The sequence below is a fragment of the Maylandia zebra genome, linkage group LG15 (assembly GCF_041146795.1).
Source record: "Maylandia zebra isolate NMK-2024a linkage group LG15, Mzebra_GT3a, whole genome shotgun sequence".
In the NCBI taxonomy this organism is placed as follows: Eukaryota; Metazoa; Chordata; class Actinopteri; order Cichliformes; family Cichlidae; genus Maylandia; species Maylandia zebra.
The window spans coordinates 22,853,715-22,879,729 of NC_135181.1; the positions used below are offsets into that span (position 1 = coordinate 22,853,715).

General features: G+C 41.0%; 1 protein-coding gene across 1 annotated transcript in view; it reads left to right on the forward strand.

Annotated features, from left to right (window-relative positions):
- Nucleotides 1-26,015, forward strand: part of galnt14 (UDP-N-acetyl-alpha-D-galactosamine:polypeptide N-acetylgalactosaminyltransferase 14 (GalNAc-T14)) — a 238,557-nt gene that overhangs the window by 124,963 nt on the left and 87,579 nt on the right. The window contains exons 3-4 of the mRNA XM_076874145.1: nucleotides 4,988-5,086; nucleotides 23,361-23,428. Coding sequence (XP_076730260.1) covers nucleotides 4,988-5,086; nucleotides 23,361-23,428 — 167 coding nt within the window. The remainder of the gene's footprint in view (nucleotides 1-4,987; nucleotides 5,087-23,360; nucleotides 23,429-26,015) is intronic.

A 26,015-nucleotide genomic window follows, 5' to 3' on the forward strand; every position in this document is an offset into this window, starting at 1 on the left:
AACCCCATAAATGAGCAAAGAGCACATAGGGAGAACACACTCCCTGTGTGTTCTCCCTATAAACACTCAATAGACAATAGACAAGGATAAGAGAGGACTAGATATTGTTTAGGGAACAGGATAAAAGACAAATGGGACACTAACTAACAAAGTAAAAGAGGAAATGCCAAGAGAAGGACGCTGAACACAGAAATGAAAAATTCGCACAGAAAGAAACAGCCATAGAACATAACTGAGAGAACCAGAAAACACCTAATAACAAAAAACAAGGATAGAAAACTCAGAGGTGCTCCAAACTGTGTGAAAAACAGGAACCATAAAAGTAAGGGAAAACCAAAGCAGACTGTAACAATGTTAGAGTGATGAATAAATAAAAGAATAAAGGAGGAAAAACAACTAAAGTATACATGCATAGATAGGAATGCATGGGTAGACAAATTCTCTAATCTCCTTTGGAAATATTGTTTCCCTACTTCATCTCTGTGCCTCCAAACAAAAAAGGAAAAAAAAATCAAATTGCAAGTTAATGAGGTGCTGATGGTATTATTTCACAGCCGGGTGCTCGTGCGCGCTGACTGATGCTGCGTGCCGACCTGTTAATACAACAAATTAGGAGTTGAGCTTGTGTTCTAACCCACTGCAGATCTCAAGAGGAGGTTCAATGTTTAGCTCAAGGACACTTAGATGATGCACACTGAGTTGAGCTCACAAACTAGTGGAAATGTGGCACATGCGGTCTGCTAATACAAAAACTCAGCTCATTGGATATTCATTGTTGTTGAATGTGTTCCTGAATAATTACACATGACCCGACTGATGTGATCTTGGAAGGTTGGAAACAATGTTTTTGAGTTTATGTTTAGTGAATAAATCCCAAGAAACTCAGACTGGCATCGTGTTTGATAAGCCATGAATACAGAAACACAGATAAGCTCCAAAGAAACTTATATCAGAAGACATATTTATGTTTTGTGGTATGAAAAAAATATTTGGTATGATCACAGTAAGGCAACATGCTTTTGGTGTCTTCGTTTTTCATATGTCAGGGAAGTAGAAAAGTCTCCTTCCCTTAGATTTTTCTGTGAGGAATATATATATCTTATCTTTTTGAACTACAAAGTTGGGCAGCAACAGGAAGGAGCTCCCCAATCTGTCTTGCTGGGAAATGTGAATATTTGTACTTATGCTACAAGAAAATTCTGTATTTTTGAGCACTATGATATGAACATGCTTGGAGAAAATTATGTGAACTGCCTATATAATATGTGACTAACCACTTTTTAATTTTAATACTGTGTTACAATATGAATTATATACACAATACAACATATTTCTGTTGAGTCAACGAGTTGCTGGAAAAAAAGACATTTTAGATAAATACAACTTTCTAAATTTTAAGTAATTTCAAATTATTTAAATCTGCTTGTCAAATATACAAACTTATACATGGTCTGGCGCTTCCACCAATGAGTGATTTTATTAAACAAAAGTCTAGCAGTGTTGCCGGGTAGTGACTGACTCGAGCAACTGTGAGAGGTGATTGTGAACTGACATTTAGACGGACCACCTTTTCACAGAATGCTCTGTCATATCAAGGAATGAGCTTCTGGAATAGTCTTCCACTGTCAGTGAGGGAACGTACAAGTCTCCCCATCTTTAAGAGTCACTTAAAAGGGCAGCTGAGGGACACACAAGCATGTGATCATGTTTAATAATCATGCTTTATATTGAACATGAAAAAGAGTCCGTGTATTACAAAAAAGGGAAACAACTGTTAGTGTAATGGGTCAGTGCAATATCAGGACAGTCAGGGCATGTGCAATACTGGGGTTTGTGCAATATAATTGATGTGTTTCCATTATTGTTATCTATATTGTCCTCTGTTGTCCACTCTTCTTGTCATTGTTTGTTCTAGTATAATGTGATCACTGTTTTTGTCCTTGTCACTTGACCTGTAAATAGTGTCTCTGTATGTTTTTACTAACTTGTGTGCAACACCAACCTGCCAGAGGGTCTGCGGATGGAAATTAGCCCAAGGCTATAATCTGGCATATTTATATTTGTTAAAATGTTCATTAATATGTATTGCCCCTCTTTCTAAATGAAATAAATAAATGAATACAGCTTCCTTTTTTTGTCTGTAAACCACAGTTAATTTAAAGTCAAGCATTTAAGATGTGCAGCAGTGAACAGGTAGGTTGTGGCAGTTAGCAGACAGCTTCAGTTCAAGGTTTGCAAAAATGTTGCATTAAATACAGCCATTTTCATACATAAAAGTAATTGGACAATTGACTAACAAGCAGTGTTGTGATGAGGTGAGGCCTGTTCCCATGTTATAATATGGAAAATAAAGCAGACCTAGTGTTTAAAGTTAGTAGTGGGGATAGGCAAATTGTAGCAAAGCCTGGAAGGCCATTGAACACAACTAGAGTGTATGACGACAGAATTCATTTCATAGTTAAGAAAAATTGAATGGAGTTCAGTTTATTTATATAGTGCCAAATCACAACAGCAGTTGCCTCGAGGCGGTATATACTGTAAAGTAAAGACTCTACAATAAACCTCCGTCTCAACCTAACCAAGTCAAGATCACTCTTGAGGAGGTAGCTCAAGAGTGTCAGGAGGAGGACGTCATTGTCAGCATCTACAGTCAGTAGTTGTAATACAATGGGTTTACAACCACAGCGCCTTGGTTTGCAGAAAATCTGATTCAATAGAAAACATCTAAAAGTCCGACAGTTCAAAGAATCCAAAGATTCTTTGGGTAAATAAAACCGGAATGAACTTATATAAAAGTATAAAAAGGAAATGTGAAGCACAGTGCATCATCTGTCAAACATGGTGTAGGCAATTTTATGGTATGGGTGTGAATGACTGCCTGTAGAACTGGGCCAACAGTGTTCAATGATAATGTGTCATGGATGAATTATGAAGTGTACAAAGCTATACTCTTTGTTCCTATTCAGACAAATGCAGAAGCAATGCAAGAGTTTCTCAAGACAGATTTCACCCCAGCAGAGCATGCTTTTCATTTATTACATACAAAATGATATGTCAAATGGCTAGTTTTTGATCTGTAAAAATGCCTTCTGGCAATTTGTTTGTGCGTTTACATTTCACATTTTGTATTGATCCTCTTGTAATGATACAAAACAGGAAACTTTTTTTCCTGTTTTGTATCAAAGGAAATGGATAAAACCAATCATATTTTTCTTGCTTGTATGCGGTATATTAAATTAAATATTCTAACCTCGTCGCCTTCTGCAAAACAAATAATGAAACACGTTATGGAAGTAGATTAGGTGAGCTGCAGAAAACCACATGTTAGGCTGGTTAATGGTGCAGTATGTTTAGTTCTACAAACACACAGATGCACAAACACACAGACACACACATATTCGAGAAAGGTTAACTTCTTAAAAATAAAGGCCAGAACAGACCAAGCAGACTGTTTCTGTTGGAAAATGTCACCAATCCATCAATCTGATAGGTAAAGGCCAGTCTTCTCATTATACAGTGCGCCTGTGTGTGTGCGCGCGTCTGTGTGTGTATGTGCGTGTGATGTGTGTGTGCGTTCCTCTTCTCTTTTAGAAGAAAAGCCTGCTGACCCAGCGAATGCACTGCAATCAAACATGCACACACTTTGCAACGTATTTTAATGAGCATAGTGGTGGTCATCTATAATTCATTTTCAACATGTCTGGTCTGATCACTTGGTTACTGTGTGTGTGTGTGTGTGTGTGTGTGTGTGTGTGTGTGTGTGTGTGTGTGTGTGTGTGTGTGTGTGTGTTATACCTGAAGACAGGAGCAGCCAACATTATAGGAAATAGTCTCACAGTAATCACCTTGAAACAAATACTATTGACCAGTATAGTGTATGTTTGTATACCAGCACATCACAAAAAAATAATAATTAAATAGAAATTCTAGAAAATTGCTTGTTTTGCATGTATCATGGTAGTCTTAAGCACTTAAGTTGAAAGCAGTTGGATTTCTTTTTAGGTTCATGAAGACATTTTCTCTCTCATCTAAAATCCTTCTTCAGTTTTGGAAACTGACTGGGAGTCATAGATATTAAACCCGTATTGGGGTTATCATCGTGGGGGTGGTCCTGATAGTCACAGAACCTCCATGCCTCATGTAGTTTGCTACCACTACATGAGCCAAGATGTGATTCAAGGTGTGGGTCATTACAATCACATAGTGTGAGTGCGAGAGAAATCATCTGGGAAGGAATGTCAAGATTGATGCATGTTGACGATAGTTGGGGTAATTTTCTTTTATATTTAAATATTTTAAATAATAAACTTACATTCATTCTGTATTAAGTCCATTAATTCAAGCCTTTTGTGTTTTACCAGTATAGTCAGTTTTAGAAATTTTTATTTAGTAGCATTGTTTTTTTGTCAGGTACTACACATTCTTGTTTGGGGATACATGGAAAACTAGAGGCAGGGAACAGCAGCAAGACCCAAGCACAAAGCAGACATATAGCGACAACAGATATGACATTAATAAAGTCAGGCGCAGCATAACGGGAGTGACAAGGATGGAGCTGGGTTGCAAAGTGGCTTGGACTTGAGGTTTAGAAGGATATGAGCTGAGCTGTCAGCTGATGCAGTAGTCTCACTGTAATGTTTGACTATCCCTGGCTAGGGTGGTGGAGACCACAGTTGCTACATGGGTGCTCCTCTAATCTCTTGCCAGATTTGTTATGTCAAGATCAGACAGCCTTTGATTTTTGACTCAACTTGAAAATGTGTGTCTTGCCTGAAAGTCAATTTGTTATATTTTGGGAACTGACAGCGAGCTGAGCTGAACAAAAGAGTAGCTGGAGGACTTGTTGCTCATTTAACTTTTACTCAAAGTTCAAAACAGTTTATGTTTACCTGTCTTTTAATACAGCATTTTAAAATTTGACATGCCTTTTACTAAATCAAAGGGTTCCTTGCCAGTAGCATTGAGTAATGCTTTTCTCTTTCTTTAGGTGCACCACTCTTCACTACGACTCAGAACTTCCTTCAACCTCCATCATCATCACCTTTCACAATGAGGCCAGATCAACTCTGCTGCGGACCATCAAGAGGTAAACACACATCTGAGACTTCTATATGGTAGAGCTCAGTGATAAAACTGCAATTGTGCTATGTAATTCACACCCAATCCCAATTCTAGGAGGATTTTGGTTATTTGTATCTAAATATTAAAGTCATGAAAAAAGTAGACAGGATTACTGAGATGCTAGGTGTACATCAAAGAGAGTGGTAGCAAAGGAAAAAGGCTTATAGTGAGTGGTATGTGAGACTGGACACAAAAGGACTTGTATTGACAAGCAAGGTAGAGAGACTGAGTTAAAAAGGATGTGCAGCAGGTTAGAGTGATTAAGGATGGAGATGGAAATGTGCTAACAAAGGAAGCGAGTGTTGAGAATAGATGGATGGAGTACTTTGAGGATCCGATGAATGAAGAAAAGGAGGGAGAAGAGGATGGATGAAGGAAAGTTGCTGAATGAAGTGCAGAGATTAGTAAGGATGAGGCAGTCTGTCTGATCTCATCCTTGTGTTAATGTTGTTCCTGAATTAAGATAATGTTTTTCCAGGATCAAAATTGCATCTAAACAATTATATTGCTATGATGTCATAGCTCTGTGACTTGGAAAAAACCTACACATATCCACTCAGGAAAAAATCATAGATAGGGTTAGAGGTTACAGCTAAAGTTAGAGTGTGGGTTAGGGTTCACCACTTTATGATTTGATGTGTGGTGTGACGTGTTTCCATGAAGCAAAACTATGACATTGCTACAATGTGACTGGTCACTTGCAATGTTGAACCTGGACAAACATTCGTTTTATTGGTCCAGGAATAAGACCAACACGATATAAGGTCGAGCTAGTGAAGGCATCAAAAGAGGCGATGAAGGTGTGGAGAGAGGGCAAAAGACTGACCAGACTGTTTAACACAGTCTTGGAGAGTAAGGGGATAACTGAGGAATGGGGAAGTTAATTGCTACAAATTTTTAAGAACAAGCGTGAACAAAAATACACTCACAAGCTGATGTGGTATGCTGATAGTATGGTGAGTAGTATGGCTTTATGCTGAGAAAAAGCACTAAAGATATAATGTATCCTTTGAGAGTGTGGATATAGAGAAAGCATACTGTAGTAACAGTATAGGTGAAGAGGAGAGTACAGGTAGGGTGGAGTGGGTGGAGAATAGTGTCTGGGGGAATTTCTTGCAGAACAGTAGAAGCAAGAGTGAAGGGGAAGGTTTACAAGATGGTGGTGAGACCTCCTATAATGTGTATTCAGGACATGGTGGAAAAGACAGGAGGACGAGTTGGAGGTGGCAGAGTTGAAGTTGAAGACCAGGATGGACAGGATTAGAAATGAGTGTATCAGAGGGACAGCTCAGGTTGAGCAGCTTGGACATGGACAGAGGAGGGATACTGGATATATAGGACAGGATGCTGAAGATGGGGCTGCTAGGCAGGAGGAAAAATATTAAAACTACAGATGATATGTGATGAAAGAGGACATGCAGAGGATTTGAGGAACAGGGGAGGATGCCAGAGTGAGATGGAGGCAGATGATTTGCTCTGGCAACCCCTAAAGGAAGAAAAGGTATTGAAATATTAAATCGTATCAGCCTTCATCAACCTGTATTGTTCTGACTTTATTTATTGTTTGCCGGTAAGCAGAGCAACATTCAAAAGACACACATTTACATTCTCTTGACCCTCAATCCACTCTATCATTGAACCATCGTTCTGTCAGCAGGTTACCACACCCACAATCAGCACAAACAGATACACAAAGACTCACAGACACACACAAGTTTTGGCTTGAGTTCAGCTCATTATACCAGTCAGTCAGCAGGGACTGGCTACGTCTCCTCACTATCACAGAGGACATTTTGTGATTTGTGTGTGTATGTTTGCTGTGTGTGTGTGTCCCCTTCAGCCCTTTTCAGAGCTCTGCAGTTTTCAACCAATTAAAAGACAATCTGTCTCCCTGGGCCCCTCTGCTCCCTTTGGCTCTGTCTCTCTCTCTGTATGCGTACAAGTGTGTGTGTGTTTGCCGGTAGTGACTTGGAGCTAGAAGTAGTTTAGCTGCCTTTTATTTTTACTTTGTGAATTTGGAACGTTTGTGCTCACCAGGGTGCATTAGATCCTCTGAAGCTTCCACGCTGCTCCAAACTGGTTTGCTTGGCATTAAAACATTTGAAGATAAATATACTGTATAGTCCATCTGAAAGACATTAAGCTGTGTATTATTTGTATTTAGACATTTTTAGGTATTTTTATTGCCCTTAAATACCAGTTAATATAACAAAGTAAGTTGCTTGCAGCAAAAAGAGTATTTGTGTTTTTTAATGAAAGACTGTAACTCTCCCTAGAAAATCATATTTTGAATGGATGCAATGTATTTCCAATCTTCTGTTGTCCAATTTTGGTGAATCCAGTGATTTGTACCCTCAGTTTCCTGTTTTTAGCTGATAGGAGTGGCACCTGGTGTGGGCTTCGCCTGCCAAGGTTCAATTTGATGTGCATTCAGAGATGCTCATCAGTTTGACATTCAAAAAAAAACTTTTTAAAATTTTCATTGTGGACAGTCTCTCCTTGTTTTGGCTTTGGTGATTTTCAAAAGGAAAGGGGACAAACCCTGCGTGGATTTGGTGTGACTGTTGAAGAATTGTCAGCTTTTGACGTTTCATATAGTTTTTGTGAAAATTAGCCCTGCCAAACTAAAGGATCGGTGTCTTAACAGAAATCAGCCACTTGACAGAAGAGCTTCAACTGGTGTCTTTACAGAGAGAGTGACGCACTTAGGTAAAGCTCAGACGAGTTAAGAGTGCTGCAACAGATCACTTGACATTTGCAGTTTTTCTGAAAGCCAGTGCAGCTGACAACAGAAAAAACAGCCAAGAAACAGAAACTGGTGATGTTATGAGTAATGAGACTGTAAGTGTGGAGTAACTTCTGTATTGGAGGCTACACACAGATCTTTTTTGAGAATAGTAAATTGGAAACAAACGTATTAGATGCGATGTTTACAAAGTATGTTTTTTTTTTCTAAGACAGAGTGACGCTGTGGGATCACAGAGTGTTTCCATAGTCCCTTAGTAGGTTGCTTAAGGGTCCTTAATGGACTATGGTGTGGCTTTGCAGGTTGTGGCCCATTAAGAGCAAATTGTGTGCTAATTACGTTTGCCCTCACTCAAAACAAACCATCAATTTTTAGACTGATGACTTTATAGCCAGGCAGTGCTTTCAGCTTATATTTGTGCCCTATGAAATTTTACTGCAAGTGCTCACAAAAGGTCATTCAGTCAAATTCTCATATTGTTTTCGTTCCTATCACTGCTTACCCATTTCTTACCTGCGTAAGTTTTTGAGAGGGTGACAAAATCCACACAGAAAGATGGTTGAGTCGGTGGTGGCTCAAAACAAACAAAAACTAGGTTTTGGGAATTGTATAAAATCATTTTTGCATTTGGCTTTTACCAAAACTACTTTGCTAGTTTACTTCATTATTATTGGTCTAATTGTATAGGTTTACAGTGTTAAAGACATATTAAAAAACTACGACATGATTAACTACATGAAAAGATACCAGAGCACATTTTACATGCCCCAATCTGCATCAGCACAAAAAACTATTATAGTTAAATATTTAACTATTAGTTGCATTTATCTTCTCGCCCAAATATGGCTGATTTTTGCCAGAAGGCTGTATTGGTGTGGTAGTTTTTTGTTTTATTATTATTTTTTAGAAGTGTCAGAATGATTTCCATGATACTAATAGGTGTCCTTTAAAGTTTAGTATTATAACACACTATAGAAAATCTGGCATAATGTACCTTGAATGTGTTGATAACTGGTGGTCCTGCTTAGCTGCACAAACAAGTTCTCCTTGGCAAACACCTTGCCAGAGATTTCCACGAGTACATGAATACCAAATGTTTATAAAACTGCCCCAAGAAAAGCAGAAGGGAAGGACGTACCACTAAACCGAGGCAGAGTTAAAATACTGAATTGGAAAAAAGCTTCAGCATCGTACTCTTTGTGTGAAAAATGCTTAAAAATATCAGTGTGCCTGTCTCTTCACTGGATCATGAAAAGTTTGCAAAGATCTTCAGTTTAGTGAAACTTTGTAGATTTTTTCTTTTAAGAGGCTTTGAGAGGCATTCAGTCATAGACAACTGAAGTCTAATTTCAAGCGCCACTATTCATGCTAAGTGAAAAAAGAATAGAAAAAAAAACTTAAATAGCCTGATAATGGAAAGATAAGTTTGCTTTTTACTATCTGCAATCATGTTTTGCTTCAAGGACTCTGAAAACACTGAAAATGTATTGAATGCCTACAATTACATTACAAAGGGGTGTAATTTTGGACCTTTGTGTGCTTTAGGGCTCGGCAGTATGCACGCCGAACTTTAATAAGTTTGATTTGAGACAATGATGGGTACTTTGAAAGCTTTTCATCTGGTGATCAAAGAGTTGCTTTCTGAGGGAGAGCCAGGCCTTGTCGATATTTAATCAAGGTCTGATCCTGAAAATTGATCTCATCTTCTGTCTCCGCTGGGCAAGAGATAAGCAGGCCACATGAGAGAGAGAGAGAGAGAGAGAGAGAGGCAATGACAGAAAAATAAAAACTAGGAGCTTTTGGGATATTTGGTTTTTAATAGATTTAGTTTGTTTTGGCTCTGTGTGTGTGTGTGTGTGTGTGTGTGTGTGTGTGTGTGTGTGTGTGTGTGTGTGTTCATGTAAAACAGGCTCCTGAACTGCAAAGGTTTCATTATGTACAAAGGAGCTACAGCAGGAAATGGGAAAATGAGAGAAAAGCGCTACAAATATTATTCTGTGATCATCATTCCTACTGTTATGTTATGTTATATGTTATTGTATGTTATGATTCGGTTGGTTGTTATGTTAATGTCAAATTTAATGACATAAAAAATCCTACAAAAGGGATTGATTGTGGCAGCATGTTGCAGATGAAGAAATATATCTATTAAATAAAATCTAGTTTAATGCATTTCACTGTTCATTATGTTTTCAATTCATTTTACATCTTCAGCCAAATCACTGCACACTGAATGTTAATTGAGTGGAGAAAAGGGTTAATTAAATGTTCGGGTGTGATATTTGTTTTGATATCCAGCCCGCACTTATCGTGCGTTTTTGTTTACATGCGTTCAATTAACCGCTGATTGTGGTTCATTTTTCCTCTCTATGTGAGGGCACTCTAAACACAATGACACCCAAGACTGCATTCATCTACATCAGGGGTGCCCAATCCCCGTCCTCGAGAGCTACTATCCTGCAGCTTTTAGATGCATCCCTACTCCAACACAGCTGAATCAAATGGTTTGATCTCTTCAGCATGCCATCATGTTTGGCAAAGGCCTGATAACAAGCCATTCATTTGATTCAGGTGTGTGGGAACAAGGATGCATCTAAAAGCTGCAGGACGGTAGCTCTCGAGGACCGGGATTGGGCACCCCTGATCTACATCCTTCATATGCCAAGCAGCACACACATGCTGTGTGTTATCTACATATCTGTTTCACATGCTGCTTTTTGCAAATGAAACAAAGGACTGGCTGAGAAGGGACTCATTCCTGTAGCTTTAGGACATTTTCTGTTGGTCATATAATCATATATATTTTCAAGCTCAAGCTGTCATTCTAAATAATCTGGAGAGGGGCATTTTTGAAGCGTTTTGTTGTTGTGGAAACATTATAGGCAGCATTGCACACTCATCACAGTTTTAAATCCCCGTTCTTATAGTCCAATAAAAATAAAATAATAAAATGTTTTTCTTAACTATTTTAGAATAAAAATGTAAAACACTAACAGAATTATAACTAGGAAGAATTTGGTGGATCCTTCATTCTTTACCTGATCAGTCTGTCTTCAAGACCAGTATGAAGGTTATACTAAATGGTATTTACCTATGATTTACACAGTGGTTTGAAGTATTATCTGCAGATAGTTTTGCTTGCTTTTGTAGTATTAGAAAGTAAATGATGCTATGAACCACAATTAGCATCGCAGTTCAACAGACTTTCTTTTTGTTCAGTTTAAATGTAGAAATTTTCTTTAAGAAGGTCAAGTGTTAAATTTGTGTGTGAAATAAACCTCAGGGAGTTGTCTAATTACCCAATCAGTCCATCAGTCAGTCTGTAATCCAGCCAAGCAACCATCCTGCTCTGCTCAGCAGCCAGCACTCACTGCAAGTGTAGAAATGCCACTTCTAGATCAGCACCAGCTCAGCACTTTCTGATTCAGTGGTCCTAAAAAATGCACAGTAAAGAGTCCAGAACACTTCCTTTAGAACTGATCACTCAGGATTTATTAGGAGGAAGACGAGGCAGATTTATAGTCTCTGCCTCCTTCTGCAACTTGGCTGTTTTACGAAATCCTTCCTCCCACTCTGTTGGCTCTTTGTCACATACTTCTACCTGAATCATTATCCCTTTCGTTTTGGGCTAAAGCATTTTCATAGATAAGGAAACCCACGTGTTTTTAGTATATAGAAATACCCAATACGTAAACATTATTTTAGATACAAACAGTCTGTATTTAAAATGTATTTTTATTGCTTGTTTGACAGGCAAATATATGTTTTGTTTGTAATTGTGATTTCAACACATGCAGTCAAGTTAAACAGAAATTTCTCAGTAGTCTCTGTGCAGTCCTGTAAAAAACTAAGTAGACTAACTACTAACTATACCTTCTAGCACCAGTAACATGAAGTAATAATTTTCTATATGAGTGTTTTAGTGTTTGTTTTTGCACAATTTGGCCTTAAATTTTCAATCAGGTCAGGACTTTAGTTACCTATAGTAACACCAAATTCCTTACTTCTTCAGCCACTATGTCCTGTTGCATGATCCAGTTGGATCTGAGCTTTAGCAGAGGAGTTCATGGTCTGTTCAATGACTGCAAGGTGTTCAGGTTCAAGCCCAAAGTCATCACCCCTCCAGCACCATGCTTGACAGTTGGTATGAGGGGTTTATGTTGTTGTTTATGTTGATGTGATGTGTTTACTTTTTGCTAAATTTGGCACTAATCGTCATGAACTTTAAAATTGTATATACAAACTGTAGGTGTATAGTGTAGGGGGGTTTTTTTGGGGGGGGGGGGGGGGGGGTTTGGTTTTGTTTTGTTTTTCTCAGTTCCTCTTAGGTTTGCACAGCTTTTCTGACCTTTGGGGAAATTTGCTGGACATTCACTCCTGTCAAGATTATGGGGTTGTGCTACCTCACTCCTAAACACTACAGTAAAGCTGCCAAAACTCGTTATAGCAGGAGTCGCACTTGATGATCAATTAAGCAGTTGCATTTGATTAGCTGCACATCGCTTCTACTTACCCTCTGAATTCATATGGAAGTAGTAAGGGTGTACTCACTGTATAGAGTCCATTGAAAACTCTTTCATGTGACTGTATTTCTAATAATGTTTCCATGTTGGTCTGTCTGTGGGCTGGAGTTGACACAAAGATGTGTGCCTAGTTCCCTAAAGTATTTTAGGCAGGCTTAAGCATAGCATTACTTTAAGCAGACCACAAAGAATCACTCAAGGGATCACGATAAGCTTGCCCACAGCTGCTCCACATCTGCAAGCCACTTTGGAACCCATATAGCTACTCCTTTTCATGCTGTTTCTGACTTAATCAATTGCATACCTACCTGTTTTATTCTGAGCAGAGCCATAGTACCAGATATAAGTTCCTGCAGATGGAAAATCGTTTTTTGACTACAAGAATTTAACATTGCTGAATAAAGGGCATTTCCAAGATAAATGCATTTGATATCCATATCAGCTCAGAATAATCTTTGACGAGACTTATAATGTAAATGATACTGTAACATTACAGATCATTAGTAATGAGATGCTATTCCATCTAGATACCATTCATTGCGTCTGTGAGGCATTAGATTAACACTGATGAGCTTATACATACAGCATCCTCTAAATCAGGGGTGCCCAATCCCGGTCCTCGAGAGCTACCGTCCTGCAGCTTTTAGATGCATCCTTGTTCCCACACACCTGAATCAAATGAATGGCTTGTTATCAGGCCTTTGCCAAACATGATGGCATGCTGAAGAGATCAAACCATTTGACTCAGCTGTGTTGGAGTAGGGATGCATCTAAAAGCTGCAGGATAGTAGCTCTCGAGGACTGGGATTGGGCAGGCCTGCTCTAAATAAACAGTCATAATGAGAATGTAATTAGTGAATATCAAAATAGATTTCTGCAAATTAGCGGGGACAAGACTTTATTTAATGTGGACAAACTAGCACTTTGATTTCAGACTAAGGCTGATAGATTCAGATGTATAGTGATAGATCAGCACTGATGAGACAGTATTTACTGGGTGCAGATATATAGGATAATGCATCACTGGTGGCTAGACAGAACAGAACATACTGAGTGGCTGAATCAGGAATTCGTTCCAAGAGAGAGATTTTCTACAGATGGATTTAAGATGCAGTGAAAAGGGCAAAGTATACTGTTTTAAAAAAAAGATGCATCAGCATTTAATACCACATATTTTAATACTGCGTGGATGTACAAAATACTTTAAGAGATATTTGACATCCATAGGAAAAAATTTTCATTGCTGTCAGAGACCTTGATAGAGAAATAGGCTGGAGAAAGATGTGCATGAATGGAAAGATAGGTAGATTCAGAGGTGGGGGGAAAAAAGAGTGATGAATTACTCCAGCAAGCTAGAGGACAGAAGAGCCGGCTGTCAGCTAAGCAATCAGGCAGAGAGAGTTTGGAAGGAGGAGGGAGGTAACCAAGCTGAAGCATGAGAGAGAGGGAGAAAAGGTGAAAGCTCCACAGAGGAAAACAGGAGAATTTTGATGTAAGCAAAGCCTGATAGTAGTTAAAAGTAAATTAACTTCTTAACTTCTAACTGTAGAAAAAATAATAGGTAACGGGAAACATTCTTCAGCTGATTTACAGTTCAAATATAACACAGACCCCATTCACATGAAGGAAAGAGTGGCAGTGTGTTTTTACTGTAACCAACGGAGCAGAAGAAATCGAGTTCCCAAAAGTTGAAAGCATCACTTCTCAGCTGTGTATAAAACCTTGAGCAGTAGAGAGGCGAGACAATCTAAAACCTGAAGGAGGTTTTGTATTTACTTCACATGTTCAGAAACACATTTCCTGGAGAGGTTTTAGTGCACAAACAAGGATGGTTTAATGGTTTAATACCTGAAACTAAACAAGGCTTTTGAGAATTTTACAAAGTTAGTGGTCAAGGTGAAGTGTGGACTGAGTGTTTGTATCAATGAGTACGTACACCACAGACTGATATCTACGACTTTGATGTGGCTCAAGCTTAGTTCTAATTTGGAATCTTCTTTTTTTGTTGTTACCAAATTATGATTATTTTCTCACTAAATTTAAAGACATTTCTAGGTGAGAAGAGAGTTTTGAAGATGAATAAAAGTCCTGCTTCACCATCTGCTGCATCTTTGTTGATAGTACAGAATACTTTGACCTTACAGAGACAGTGAGTGGGTCTAGGAAAGTACAGATGAGACCAAAATGATTATTCCCTTATGAAGTTTCAAATTTTTGTTCAGATTTTAGCAAAGAATGCACAAATCACTGGTGGGCAATAATGGACTTTAACTTTGTAATGCTCAAAACTTGTAAAATTAAGTTAAGACAGAGGATTATCTTCTACTTTACACACAGTAAAAAACTTAAGCAAGAGTTTGAGCTGTTGCTCGAAAGCATCATACCATAAACAAAAGAAATCAGAGGGGACTAAAAAAATCATTAATGCTCATAAAGCAGGAGATGGATATGCAAAGCTTTCCCAGGGTTAAGGTACAAGGACTGGAGTGAGAAGTACTATCAATAAATTTAGGAATACTTTCAAGCCAGATTGAAGTATGCTGGATATGCAAAGCTTTCCCAGGGTTAAGGTACAAGGACTGGAGTGAGAAGTACTATCAATAAATTTAGGAATACTTTCAAGCCAGATTGAAGTATGCTAAGGACAATCTGGAGAAAGATTATGCATACCAGAAGAGCGTCCTTTGGTCCGATAGGACGAAAGCAGAGCTCTTTGGCCATCAAGACTGCTTATGTTTGGAGAAAGAAGAGAGAAGCATACAACACTAAAACCACTGTCCCCATAGTGAAACACAGTGTTGGGAGTGTTATGCTTTGGGGATGCATCATTGCATCTGGAACTGGGAATCTTGTTAAGGCAGAAGGAATCGTGATAACAGAAGGATATGTAAAGATTTTGAAAGACAACCTCAAACTGTCATCAGCAAAACTGGGTCTGGATCGGCACTTTTTCTTCCAGTATGACAACAACCCAAAGCATACATTGCTCCTGATTAGCTACGAAGGGGCATAAACAAAGCCTTTACTTGATCCCACTGCAAATCTTTGGGGTGAACTGAAGACCAAGGTCCAAGCAGAGAAGAATAGACTAGTATTGCTCAGGTAACCTGAGTAATACTTGTTGAAAGTACAACAAATAACTGCAGGCTGTTATCCAATAGTCATTCTGTCATAACTCAACCCAGAGCTTCGGACAGGGTGTAATATAGGAAGGTTAGGGGTGGGACATGAAAACAAAGAGCTGACATGATCAAAGACTCAAACTGTTATGTCCGGCGTGGCAGATGTGTGGAGTTGTAGATTAGGACCCAAGATGCAGCTTTTGACGAGAGTGAACTTTATTAAGTAAGAAGGAATAAAAACAAACAGAAACGGCGAGATGAGAATAAACTAAACCGGAACAACTAACGAAACAAACCTAGAACCAAACCCAGAGACGTAGGGAGACACGGAGAGACAACGGAGGGAGATACGCAGACGAACCAGCAACACACACGAGAAAACATAGGGCTTAAATACACATAGGGCAATCAGGAAATGGGAAACAGGAGCGAGGCATGGCTGGGAGTAATTGGACATAACAAGACAAGGGGAGTGAAATACAGGGTGGGCCATTTATATGGATACACCGTAATAACATGGGAATGGTTGGTGATATTATGGGGCGATTGTGGCTCAAGAGTTGGGAGTTCGTCTTGTAATCGGAAGGTTGCCGGTTCGAGCCCCGGCTCGGACAGTCTCGGTCGTTGTTTCCTTGGGCAAGACACTTCACCCGTTGCTTACTGGTGGTGGTCAGAGGGCCCGGTGTCGCCTGTTTCCGGCAGCCTCGCCTCTGTCAGTGTGCCCCAGGGTGGCTGTGGCTACAATGTAGCTTGCCATCACCAGTGTGTGAATGTGTGTGTGAATGGGTGGATGACTGGATATATAAAGCGCTTTGGGGTCCTTAGGGACTATTAAAGTGCTATATAAATACAGGCCATTTACCATTTACCATATTAAAGTCCTGTTTGTGGCACATTAGTATGTGTGAGGGGGCAAACTCCTCAAGATGGGTGGTGACCACGGTGGCCATTTAGAAGTCGGCCATCTTAGATACAAGTTTTGTTTTTTCAATAGGAACAGGGCCATGTGACACATCAAACTTATTGGTAATGTGAAGTTAACAAACAAAACCACCGCTATTGGTCTGACACTAAACCACATTGGATGGATCCCTCCAAGACTGTTGGAACAACAAAAGTGATGGTTTGGTGTGGTATATGGGGTACAACGATAGTGGGTCCATTCTTCATCAATGGAAACCTCAAGGCCACTGGATATTTGGAATTGCTACATGATGATGTGTTTCCCTCTTTATGCACTGAAGCTGGCACGTTCCCTGAGTTTTTCCAGCAAGATGGTGCACCACCACATTATGGGTGCCAGGTCCGAGCATTCCTAGATGAACAGTTTCCTGGAAAGTGGATTGGTCATCGTGGGCCAGTTGAATGGCTCCCAAGGTCTCCTGATCTGACCCCCTTAGACTTTTATCTTTGGGGTCATCTGAAGGCAATTGTCTATGGTGTGAAGATACGAGATGTGCAGCACCTGAAACTACGGATACTGGATGCCTGTGCTGGCATTTCTCCTGTGGTGTTACTATCAGTGTGTGAAGAGTGGGAGAAGAGGGTTGCATTGACAATCCAACACAATGGGCAGCACATTGAACACATTTTATAAGTGGTCAGGAACTTGTAAATAACTCATGAAAGAATGAAGTTACGTTGAAACCGAGCACACCATTGTTTTTCTTGTGACATTACCAATAGGTTTGATGTGTCACATGGCCCTGTTCCTATTGAGAAAACAAAAGTTGTATCCAAGATGGCCGACTTCTAAATGGCCACCGTGGTCACCACCCATCTTGAGGAGTTTGCCCCCTCACACATACTAATGTGCCACAAACAGGACTTTAATATCACCATCCATTCCCATGTTATTACGGTGTATCCATATAAATGGCCCACCCTGTAAAAACACTGACAAAAGACACGAACCTTCAAAATAAAACGGGAAACACACTTAACAGACTGGGGGACACAGAACATAGGAACATGAAACGTGAAACAGGAGAGTACAAAAACCCAAAATAAACAAAACCACAAAATAATAATAAACTTAACATAAACACGGAGTCACAGACTCCGGACCATGACACAAACAGTCTTTGGACCTAAATTTCTCCAGACATTACCTGATCAGTGAAGTCATTAGCAAACAGGATGTGCTTTCTGTTTAGCCTGATAATCAATCTTCTGTAATGTGCTGATGAAATAGCAACAGAATGTCTTTTTGCTTATACGCTGACAATACAAAATGGCGACGGTGAGGTCGGCTGCCGTGCTCGATGCTCTGCCCCAACTTCTCCCCTTTTTGCAGTTTTTCGTCACTTTTTGCTATATCTGCCATAATCTTGCATGGGCATCATGCAAAACACAGAAATTCGCTACAGTAGAGACACTTTGGTTTCTATTGGTCTACAATACACGAACATTTCACCATGTTTAACTCCGGACCCAACCTGGCCAAAGGAGATCCTGAGAGAGAACAAAGGACGCGACCCCAAGTGATGGCCTCGAGGGAAACGAGCCGGCATCAGGAACAGGCTACGGGCTCGCGCACACCGCACACCCATGCCCGGTATCCTGCTAGCCAATGTTCAATCCATCGAGAACAAGCTTGATGACCTCAGAGCCAGAATCAAGTTCCAGAGAGACATTCGGGACTGCAACCTCCTCTGCTTCACCGAGACTTGGCTGAACCCAGTGATACCAGACCACGCCGTGCAGCCGACGGGGTTCTTTTCGGTTTACCGCATGGACAGGACAATGGAGTCGGGGAAGAAAAGAGGTGGTGGAGTGTGTTTGATGGTGAACAACAGATGGTGCGACAGCACAAACATCTCCCCACTCACACGCTCTTGCTCGCCCAATCTGGAACTTTTGATCATTAAATGTCGCCCTTTCTATCTCCCTCGGGAATTCACCGCGGTCATTGCCTGCACTGTTTACATTCCGCCTCATGCGGACTCGGACACTGCCTTATGTGAGCTACATGGGGCTCTCACACATCAACAAACACTTCACCAAGATGCCGCACTCATTGTTATGGGAGATTTTAACAGAGTGAATCTCAACGGACATTTCACAACCTTCACCAGCACATCAACTGCCCCACCCGGGGCACTAGGACATTAGACCACTGCTACACCCCGTTCAAGAACTGTTACAAGGCTCAGCCCCTGCTGGCATTTGGTAAATAGGACCATGCCGCCATCTTCCTCATGCCTGCTTACAAACAAAGGCTAAAGCAGCAACCACCAATCAGGAGGGAGGTCGCTCACTGGACGGACCAATCAGTGGCCGCGCTGCAGGACGCACTGGATGACGCAGACTGGGACATGTTTCGGCGCAGCTCTGATGACATCAACATGTTTACGGAAGCGGTTGTGGGATTTATCGGGAAACTAGCGGACAGCAGAAAGAACTATCATCCGAACATTTCCCAACTAGAAGCCGTGGGTGGATAAAAACATCCGCGACGCTCTGAGATCATGCACCGCTGCCTACAATGAAGGGCTCGTCTCCGGTAATATGGACCTATACAAGGCTGCGTCCTACAACGTGCGCAGTGCGGTCAGAAAGGCAAAGCGGAGCTACGGGGAAAAACTAGAGTCACAGCTACGACAGTGCAACTCTAGGAGCCTGTGGAAAGGACTGCGGACTATAACGGACTATAAACGACCAGCTTCTTCAATGATGAATGCCGATGCTTCACTGGCTGATGAGCTGAACACGTTTTATGCTCGCTTCGATGCCGCAGCAATTAAAACAAACGGCTGCGCGCGCTCGGAGTGCACCAGTGAAGAAAATGCATTCATCATCACAGAGCATGCCGTGAGGAACACCTTCAGGAGGGTGAACACCAGGAAGGCAGCAGGACCAGATGCAATCCCTGGCCGGGTACTGAGAGCCTGCGCTGACCAGCTAGCACCGGTGTTCACAGAGATCTTCAACCTCTCCCTGGCCCAAGCAGTCGTTCCCACGTGCTTCAAACAGTCCATTATTGTTCCTGTTCCAAAGAAACAACAGCCCGCTTGCCACAATGACTACCGTCCAGTAGCACTGACTTCAATTGTGATGAAGTGTTTTGAAAGACTGATGAGAGATCACATCACTTCTTCACTTCCTGCCACCATCGACTCACTTCAGTTTGCTTACCGGACTAATCGTTCCACAGACGATGCCATATCTCACCTGCTCCACACATCCCTGAGTCACCTGGACACTGGCAGAGGGAATTATGTTAGGATGCTGTTCGTGGACTACAATTCAGCATTCAACACGAATAATTCCCTCTAAGCTTTTCACCAAGTTGACGGATCTAGGACTCAGCTCATCACTGTGTCAGTGGATCCTCAACTTCCTCACAGACAGACCCCAATCAGTGCGGGTGGGAAAACAAGTCTCCCCCTCCATCTCACTCAGCACTGGAGTGCCTCAGGGCTGTGTTTTAAGCCCCCTGCTGTACTCACTGTACACTTATGACTGTGTAGTCACATCAGACACCACCTCCATTGTCACTTTTGCTGACGACACTGCTGTTGTGGGCCTGATCTCCGACAACATCGAGACGGCCTACCTGGAGGAGATTAGGAACCTGGAGACCTGGTGCCAGGAGAATAACCTGCTCCTAAACATCAGCAAGATTAAGGAGCTGATCGTGGACTTCACTACAAAGCAGGCGAGGAATTACAAACCCCTCATCATCAGTGGCACGCCAGTGGAGAGAGTGGACAGTTTCCGATACCTGGGTGTCCACATCACTCAGGACCTGTCATGGTCCTGTCCTGTCATATCAACACCCTGGTTAAGAAAGCCCGTCAGCATCTCTTCTTCCTCAGAAGACTTAGAGACTCTACTCCTGCACCATCGAGAGCGTCCTGACGGCAAACATCTGCACCTGGTTTGGGAACAGCACCAAGCAGGACAGACGAGATCTGCAAAGAGTGGTGCGCTCAGCCAAACGCATCATTCAATCAGAGCTCCCTGACCTGCTGTCCATCTACACCAAGCGACCAAAGCTAAGAAGATTATGATGGACCTCTCCCATCCCAACAATGGACTCTTCTCACTGTTGAGGTCTGGGAAGCGCCTCCGCTCCCTTAAGGCCAAAACAGAGAGAATGAGAAGGAGCTTCTTCCCCCAGGCTATTCGGGCCCTGAACCAGGTGTAGGACTGAACTCTCCCATACACGTCACTATAAGACTGGACTCTCACACACATCACATCACCACACGCACCACCACACATTTCCTATAATCCTATAATTCCTATAATTTATAATCTTTATAATCTTTATAATCTCTTCTGCTATTTGCACATTCTTTACTGTAAATTCCCAAGTTAATTTGTAAATTTTGTAGTAACCTCTAAATTGTAAATATTGTAAAACCTTTTTTTCTGTCATTTAATGGTCGGACATTGTACAGCTACAAGCATTTCACCCCCACGTCATACTGTGTATGGTTGTGTGTGTGTGACAAATAAAATTGTAATTTTAATTTTGAATTTATTAAATATCTCTTCTTGCTTAACAGTTGTTTTCATTTTGTTGTTTCACAGATATTTCAGAGGAAGCTTTTATCACTTTTATTCAAAGTGCCTCACTCTACTCTGAGCATGAACGCTCTCAGCCTGTATACATGGCTCCTGTGGGAATTGAACCCCTCACCCTGGCAGTCATACAGTAGCACCCATTTAAGATCAGTGCTATCACTGCCAGAGAGTGGGGTTAAATTCCCACGGGGCCCCACACCTGCCACTCTTTAAAAATGCATGCTCTTAAGGCACTTTGGATGAAAGCACCCTCCAAATGGCGGCTGTAGGTAATGAAAATTTTTCAAAAAATTCTCAGCTAAAACTGATATATAGAGTGTTGGAAATGAGCGGCGCAGATATAGAGCTGCTATTCTGTGGCAGCCGACTGCGGTATTGTCAGCGGTGATAATATTTTCTGTGAGCTGAAGATAGCTTCTCCCTCAGCACGCCTGAGGGGAGGTTAAGCCTCATAGCTAGTGGCCTGTGAACCAGAGAATGGGAACTCCTGTGTGTGTGTGGGTCTGTGTGTGTCTGTGTGTGTTTGCGTAGATGGAAGCTAGTGAGAGGAATTGGAGGTTGTGAAAGGGAGAAGAAAAGTTGTAGCGAGAGAAGGAAAAGAGATTTGTGTCCTTTCACTCATATCTGTTTCATAGATAGATGCATAGATGGATACAGGGTGATTTAATGGGAACTAATGCGATAAATGCACTATTTTCTTTCTACTTGATCACCTCATCTCACCGTCTTTATTTTCCCCTCCATCTTGATTCCACCCGTCTCTCCCTCTTTCATTTATTTTCCTGCTCCACACCTTTCCTTCTCCTCCCCCTCCTCTCCATCTCATCCATCAATCCATTCATCCATCTCTCCTGATCGGCCCTCAGCCCACAGAGAGAGAGCAAGAGAGAGTTAGCATCAGGATTATTTGTCTCCCTTACTATGCTGTCATATCTCTCCCTGACCCCCTCTCTCTCTTTCCCCCCTCCCTCATTATCTTTTATCTCGCCCCACCTCTCCTACCCTCTACCTCCAAGCATCCATAACTCCTCCTGATGGGGTCCAGTGCCCCAGAGACACAGGTTCTCTCCACACCTCCTCCTCCCTCTACATTACCAACCTTTCCTCCATCCATTCCTCACTAGTCTCTTGCTAATTTTCACCTCTGCCATTCTTCTCCATACACAGTACCTCCCTGTTTTTAGTCTCAATCAAGTGACAACCCTCCTACTCATTTCCTCCTCCTTCCCCCCGTTTTTCTTTCCTCTATCTATCCTTTTCTACCTGTCAATTCAGTTTGATTTCCTTTTTTCCCTCCTTTATGCTTGCTCACCCCTCCTTTAGCTCTTTTCTTCCCTCGTCTTCCTTTAATTTTCACATTTAAACTTTCTCACCCTTTTCCCCACTTACTCCCCCTTCCCATTCCTGCTCTCTCTTCATCCTCGTATCTTTCCGCCCCTGCCTGTATCTCTTTCTCATTTTCATCCTTTGGAACAGGATAAATATGAAGAAGGAACAGATCTCTTTCCTTTCTCATTCCATTTCACCTTTTTTCTGTCTCATTTGGTTTCTTTCTTCTCACCTTTCCTTTCCCCCCCTTTTCATTTACACTCTTCAGTCTCTCCCTATTGCTTTTTTAATATTTTCTTTTATCTTTCCTTTCTTCCTCTGCCCCGTTCCCTCAACCGTGATCCTCAGCCATCGATTTTCTACTTGTTCATCTTTCATGTACTTTCTTGTACCTTTTTACCTTCACTCCCTGTCTTCCCCTTACCATACTTCTGTTCTTCTCTTCTTCCTCCCTGATTTTTCTCTTTTCATGTCTTTCACTTTTCTATCCTCTTTTTTTATCTACTCCATCCTCTCATTTCTTCATTCCCTGTCCCACATTCATCCTCCTCTCCTTTTCTCCCTTTTTTACACTTCTCCAGAGGACATGATGAATGCAGAGGTTATTGAACGGTAGAAATAATGAAATAAAATGGAACAGAAACCCACCCAGAACAAAACACATTTTCTCATTTTCTTCCAGTAAAAGTTATGAATTTTTTATGTTTCAATCTTCCTCTTTAATGAAATAGTTTTTTTAGAGGCGACACGTCATACATTTTCATAACAGGAATTTGGGCTGACATTTTCAATATGTTGTTTCGTATGGCGTGTGCTGCGTACATAATGGATTCATGAGCACCTGAGTGTGTGTTTGCATCACTGCAGGTTGGCATTTACTTGTCAGCTTTTTCCATGCATTTATGCATTTGTTTTGAATACTTATTTATGATTGTGCAAACTGACTAATATTTTAAATCACTTTTTTTTTTGTCTTCTCTCCAGTGTTTTAAACAGGACCCCGGTTCATCTCATCTATGAGATCATTCTGGTGGACGACTTCAGTGACGACGGTGAGCTGCAGCTGGACACACACATTCATATACACACTGCAAATATACACATGCCTGGTTTCTTCCAGGTCAGAGATAACAAAGATGAGACCTACAAAACAGGTCAGAGGGAGGAATGTGTCCACAGCAGCTGGGTCCACAGCTTCAGGATTAAAATGGAGTTTAAAAAAAAGAGAAGAAACTCCGTTCTGGGTCAGAACGGAGTTTCGTTCACAGCGTGCACACTATCTCATCCACAGATGTGCCCAGTCCATCTCCAGAGGTTCAAAAAGTCCTAGTGAACTATATCAAACAAGGTCAAGGTCAAGGTAACTTTATTTATACCCAAAGGCAAGGTAAATTTGCTTTACAGAAAAATGAAAAATTGGCATCCCTTTAAAAACACACATACCTAGTAAATATATAAAGCTCACTGTGGCACATATATAGTATATTTCGAATCAAAAACAGTTCTTATTTAATTCAGTGACAGCAACGGGGACAAAGCTATTTTTATAACGCTTTGTCCTACATCTCGGAAATAGAAACCTCCGTCCTGAGGGAAGAAGCTGAAATTCACCCCTTAGAGGATGGGAACCATTTTTAAGGATTGATAAAGCCATCCTCTGTACCTGCTTAGAGTACAGGGAGGCTAAACAAGACTGTGGCTCACCTATCAGACGACTGGACCATCTCACTATCTGATTTAGAGAGTTTTTCTCTGTGACAGAGGTCTGACCAAACCATGCCACCAAACAAAAGGATAAAACAGACTCAATAAAAGAACGATAAAACAAAGTTAAAAATTTTTGGTCAATGTGGAAGTGAACAAGTTTCCTAAGACAATAAAGGTGCTGGTGACCCTTTTTACAAACTGATTTGCAATTTTGATCAAAGTTCAGTTTTTCATTTATTATTGTCCCAAGATATTTATATGATTGTACTTGCTCTATTTTCTGACCTTTAATTAAAGTGACTCCGTGCCCATTTTGTTGTTTCCTAAAATCAACAACCATATCTTTTGTTTTAGATATGTTCAGCTGGAGATAAGACTCCTCACACCACTGAACAAAGTCATCAATGACTGGACCGTGGTTAATTTCACCTCATCTTTCAAGTAAAAGATGTGCCTCACCTCTGATACCACCCCATTTAAAAACATGCAACTTTTACTTTGAAGGCAAAGGTCTCTGATTCTGCTTTGCATCACACTCTTTACAGTTTCACTACTGCTTGGCAAGTGGTTGGAGAGTGTTTGCAGATAATTTGGCATCTTTGAAACAAACTACCAGCTTTTAGTGACAAGCAATAGCAACAGCAGGCAACTTCTAGCAATCCCTCATGACCCTTATTCACAATAGATCATAGAAATATCGATATCCTATTATATATATCAAATATCAAAGGTTTAAATTGTGCCATTTAAAAAAAACCAAATAAGCCCATTTTGAATTTGATGAATGCAACACATCTAAAAAAAGTTAGAACAAGGCCATGTTTACAGCATCCCCTCTTCTCGTAGGTCGTGGATGGAGTAATATAGTCAACAAATGAACAAATCCAATGAAAAGTCCAAAATCAACAATAATTTGATCCACATAAGTATTGTTTGTGTGTATTGGGCACCTAATATATTTTGCTCTGTTTATACCATTGAGTTAGCTCTTTCTCCCTTAAATTGGGACTAACTGGATGGTTGGAGCTTCAGTCTCCAGCTTTTCCATTAGCAAGGTTGAAATGCCAGATACAGTGGGGCAAAAAAGTATTTAGTCAGCCACCGATTGTGCAAGTTCCCCCACCTAAAATGATGACAGAGGTCAGTAATTTGCACCAGAGGTACACTTCAACTGTGAGAGACAGAATGTGAAAAAAAAAAATCCATGAATCCACATGGTAGGATTTGTAAAGAATTTATTCGTAAATCAGGGTGGAAAATAAGTATTTGGTCAATAACAAAAATACAACTCAATACTTTGTAACATAACCTTTGTTGGCAATAACAGAGGTTTACTATAGGTCTATACCAGGTTTGCACACACAGTAGCTGGTATTTTGGCCCATTCCTCCATGCAGATCTTCTCGAGAGCAGTGATGTTTTGGGGCTGTCGCCGAGCAACACGGACTTTCAACTCCCGCCACAGATTTTCTATGGGGTTGAGGTCTGGAGACTGGCTAGGCCACTCCAGGACTTTCAAATGCTTCTTACGGAGCCACTCCTTTGTTGCCCGGGCGGTGTGTTTTGGATCATTGTCATGTTGGAAGACCCAGCCTCGTTTCATCTTCAAAGTTCTCACTGATGGAAGGAGGTTTTGGCTCAAAATCTCACGATACATGGCCCCATTCATTCTGTCCTTAACACGGATCAGTCGTCCTGTCCCCTTGGCAGAAAAACAGCCCCATAGCATGATGTTTCCACCCCCATGCTTCACAGTAGGTATGGTGTTCTTGGGATGCAACTCAGTATTCTTCTTCCTCCAAACACGACGAGTTGAGTTTATACCAAAAAGTTCTACTTTGGTTTCATCTGACCACATGACATTCTCCCAATCCTCTGCTGTATCATCCATGTGCTCTCTGGCAAACTTCAGACGGGCCTGGACATGCACTG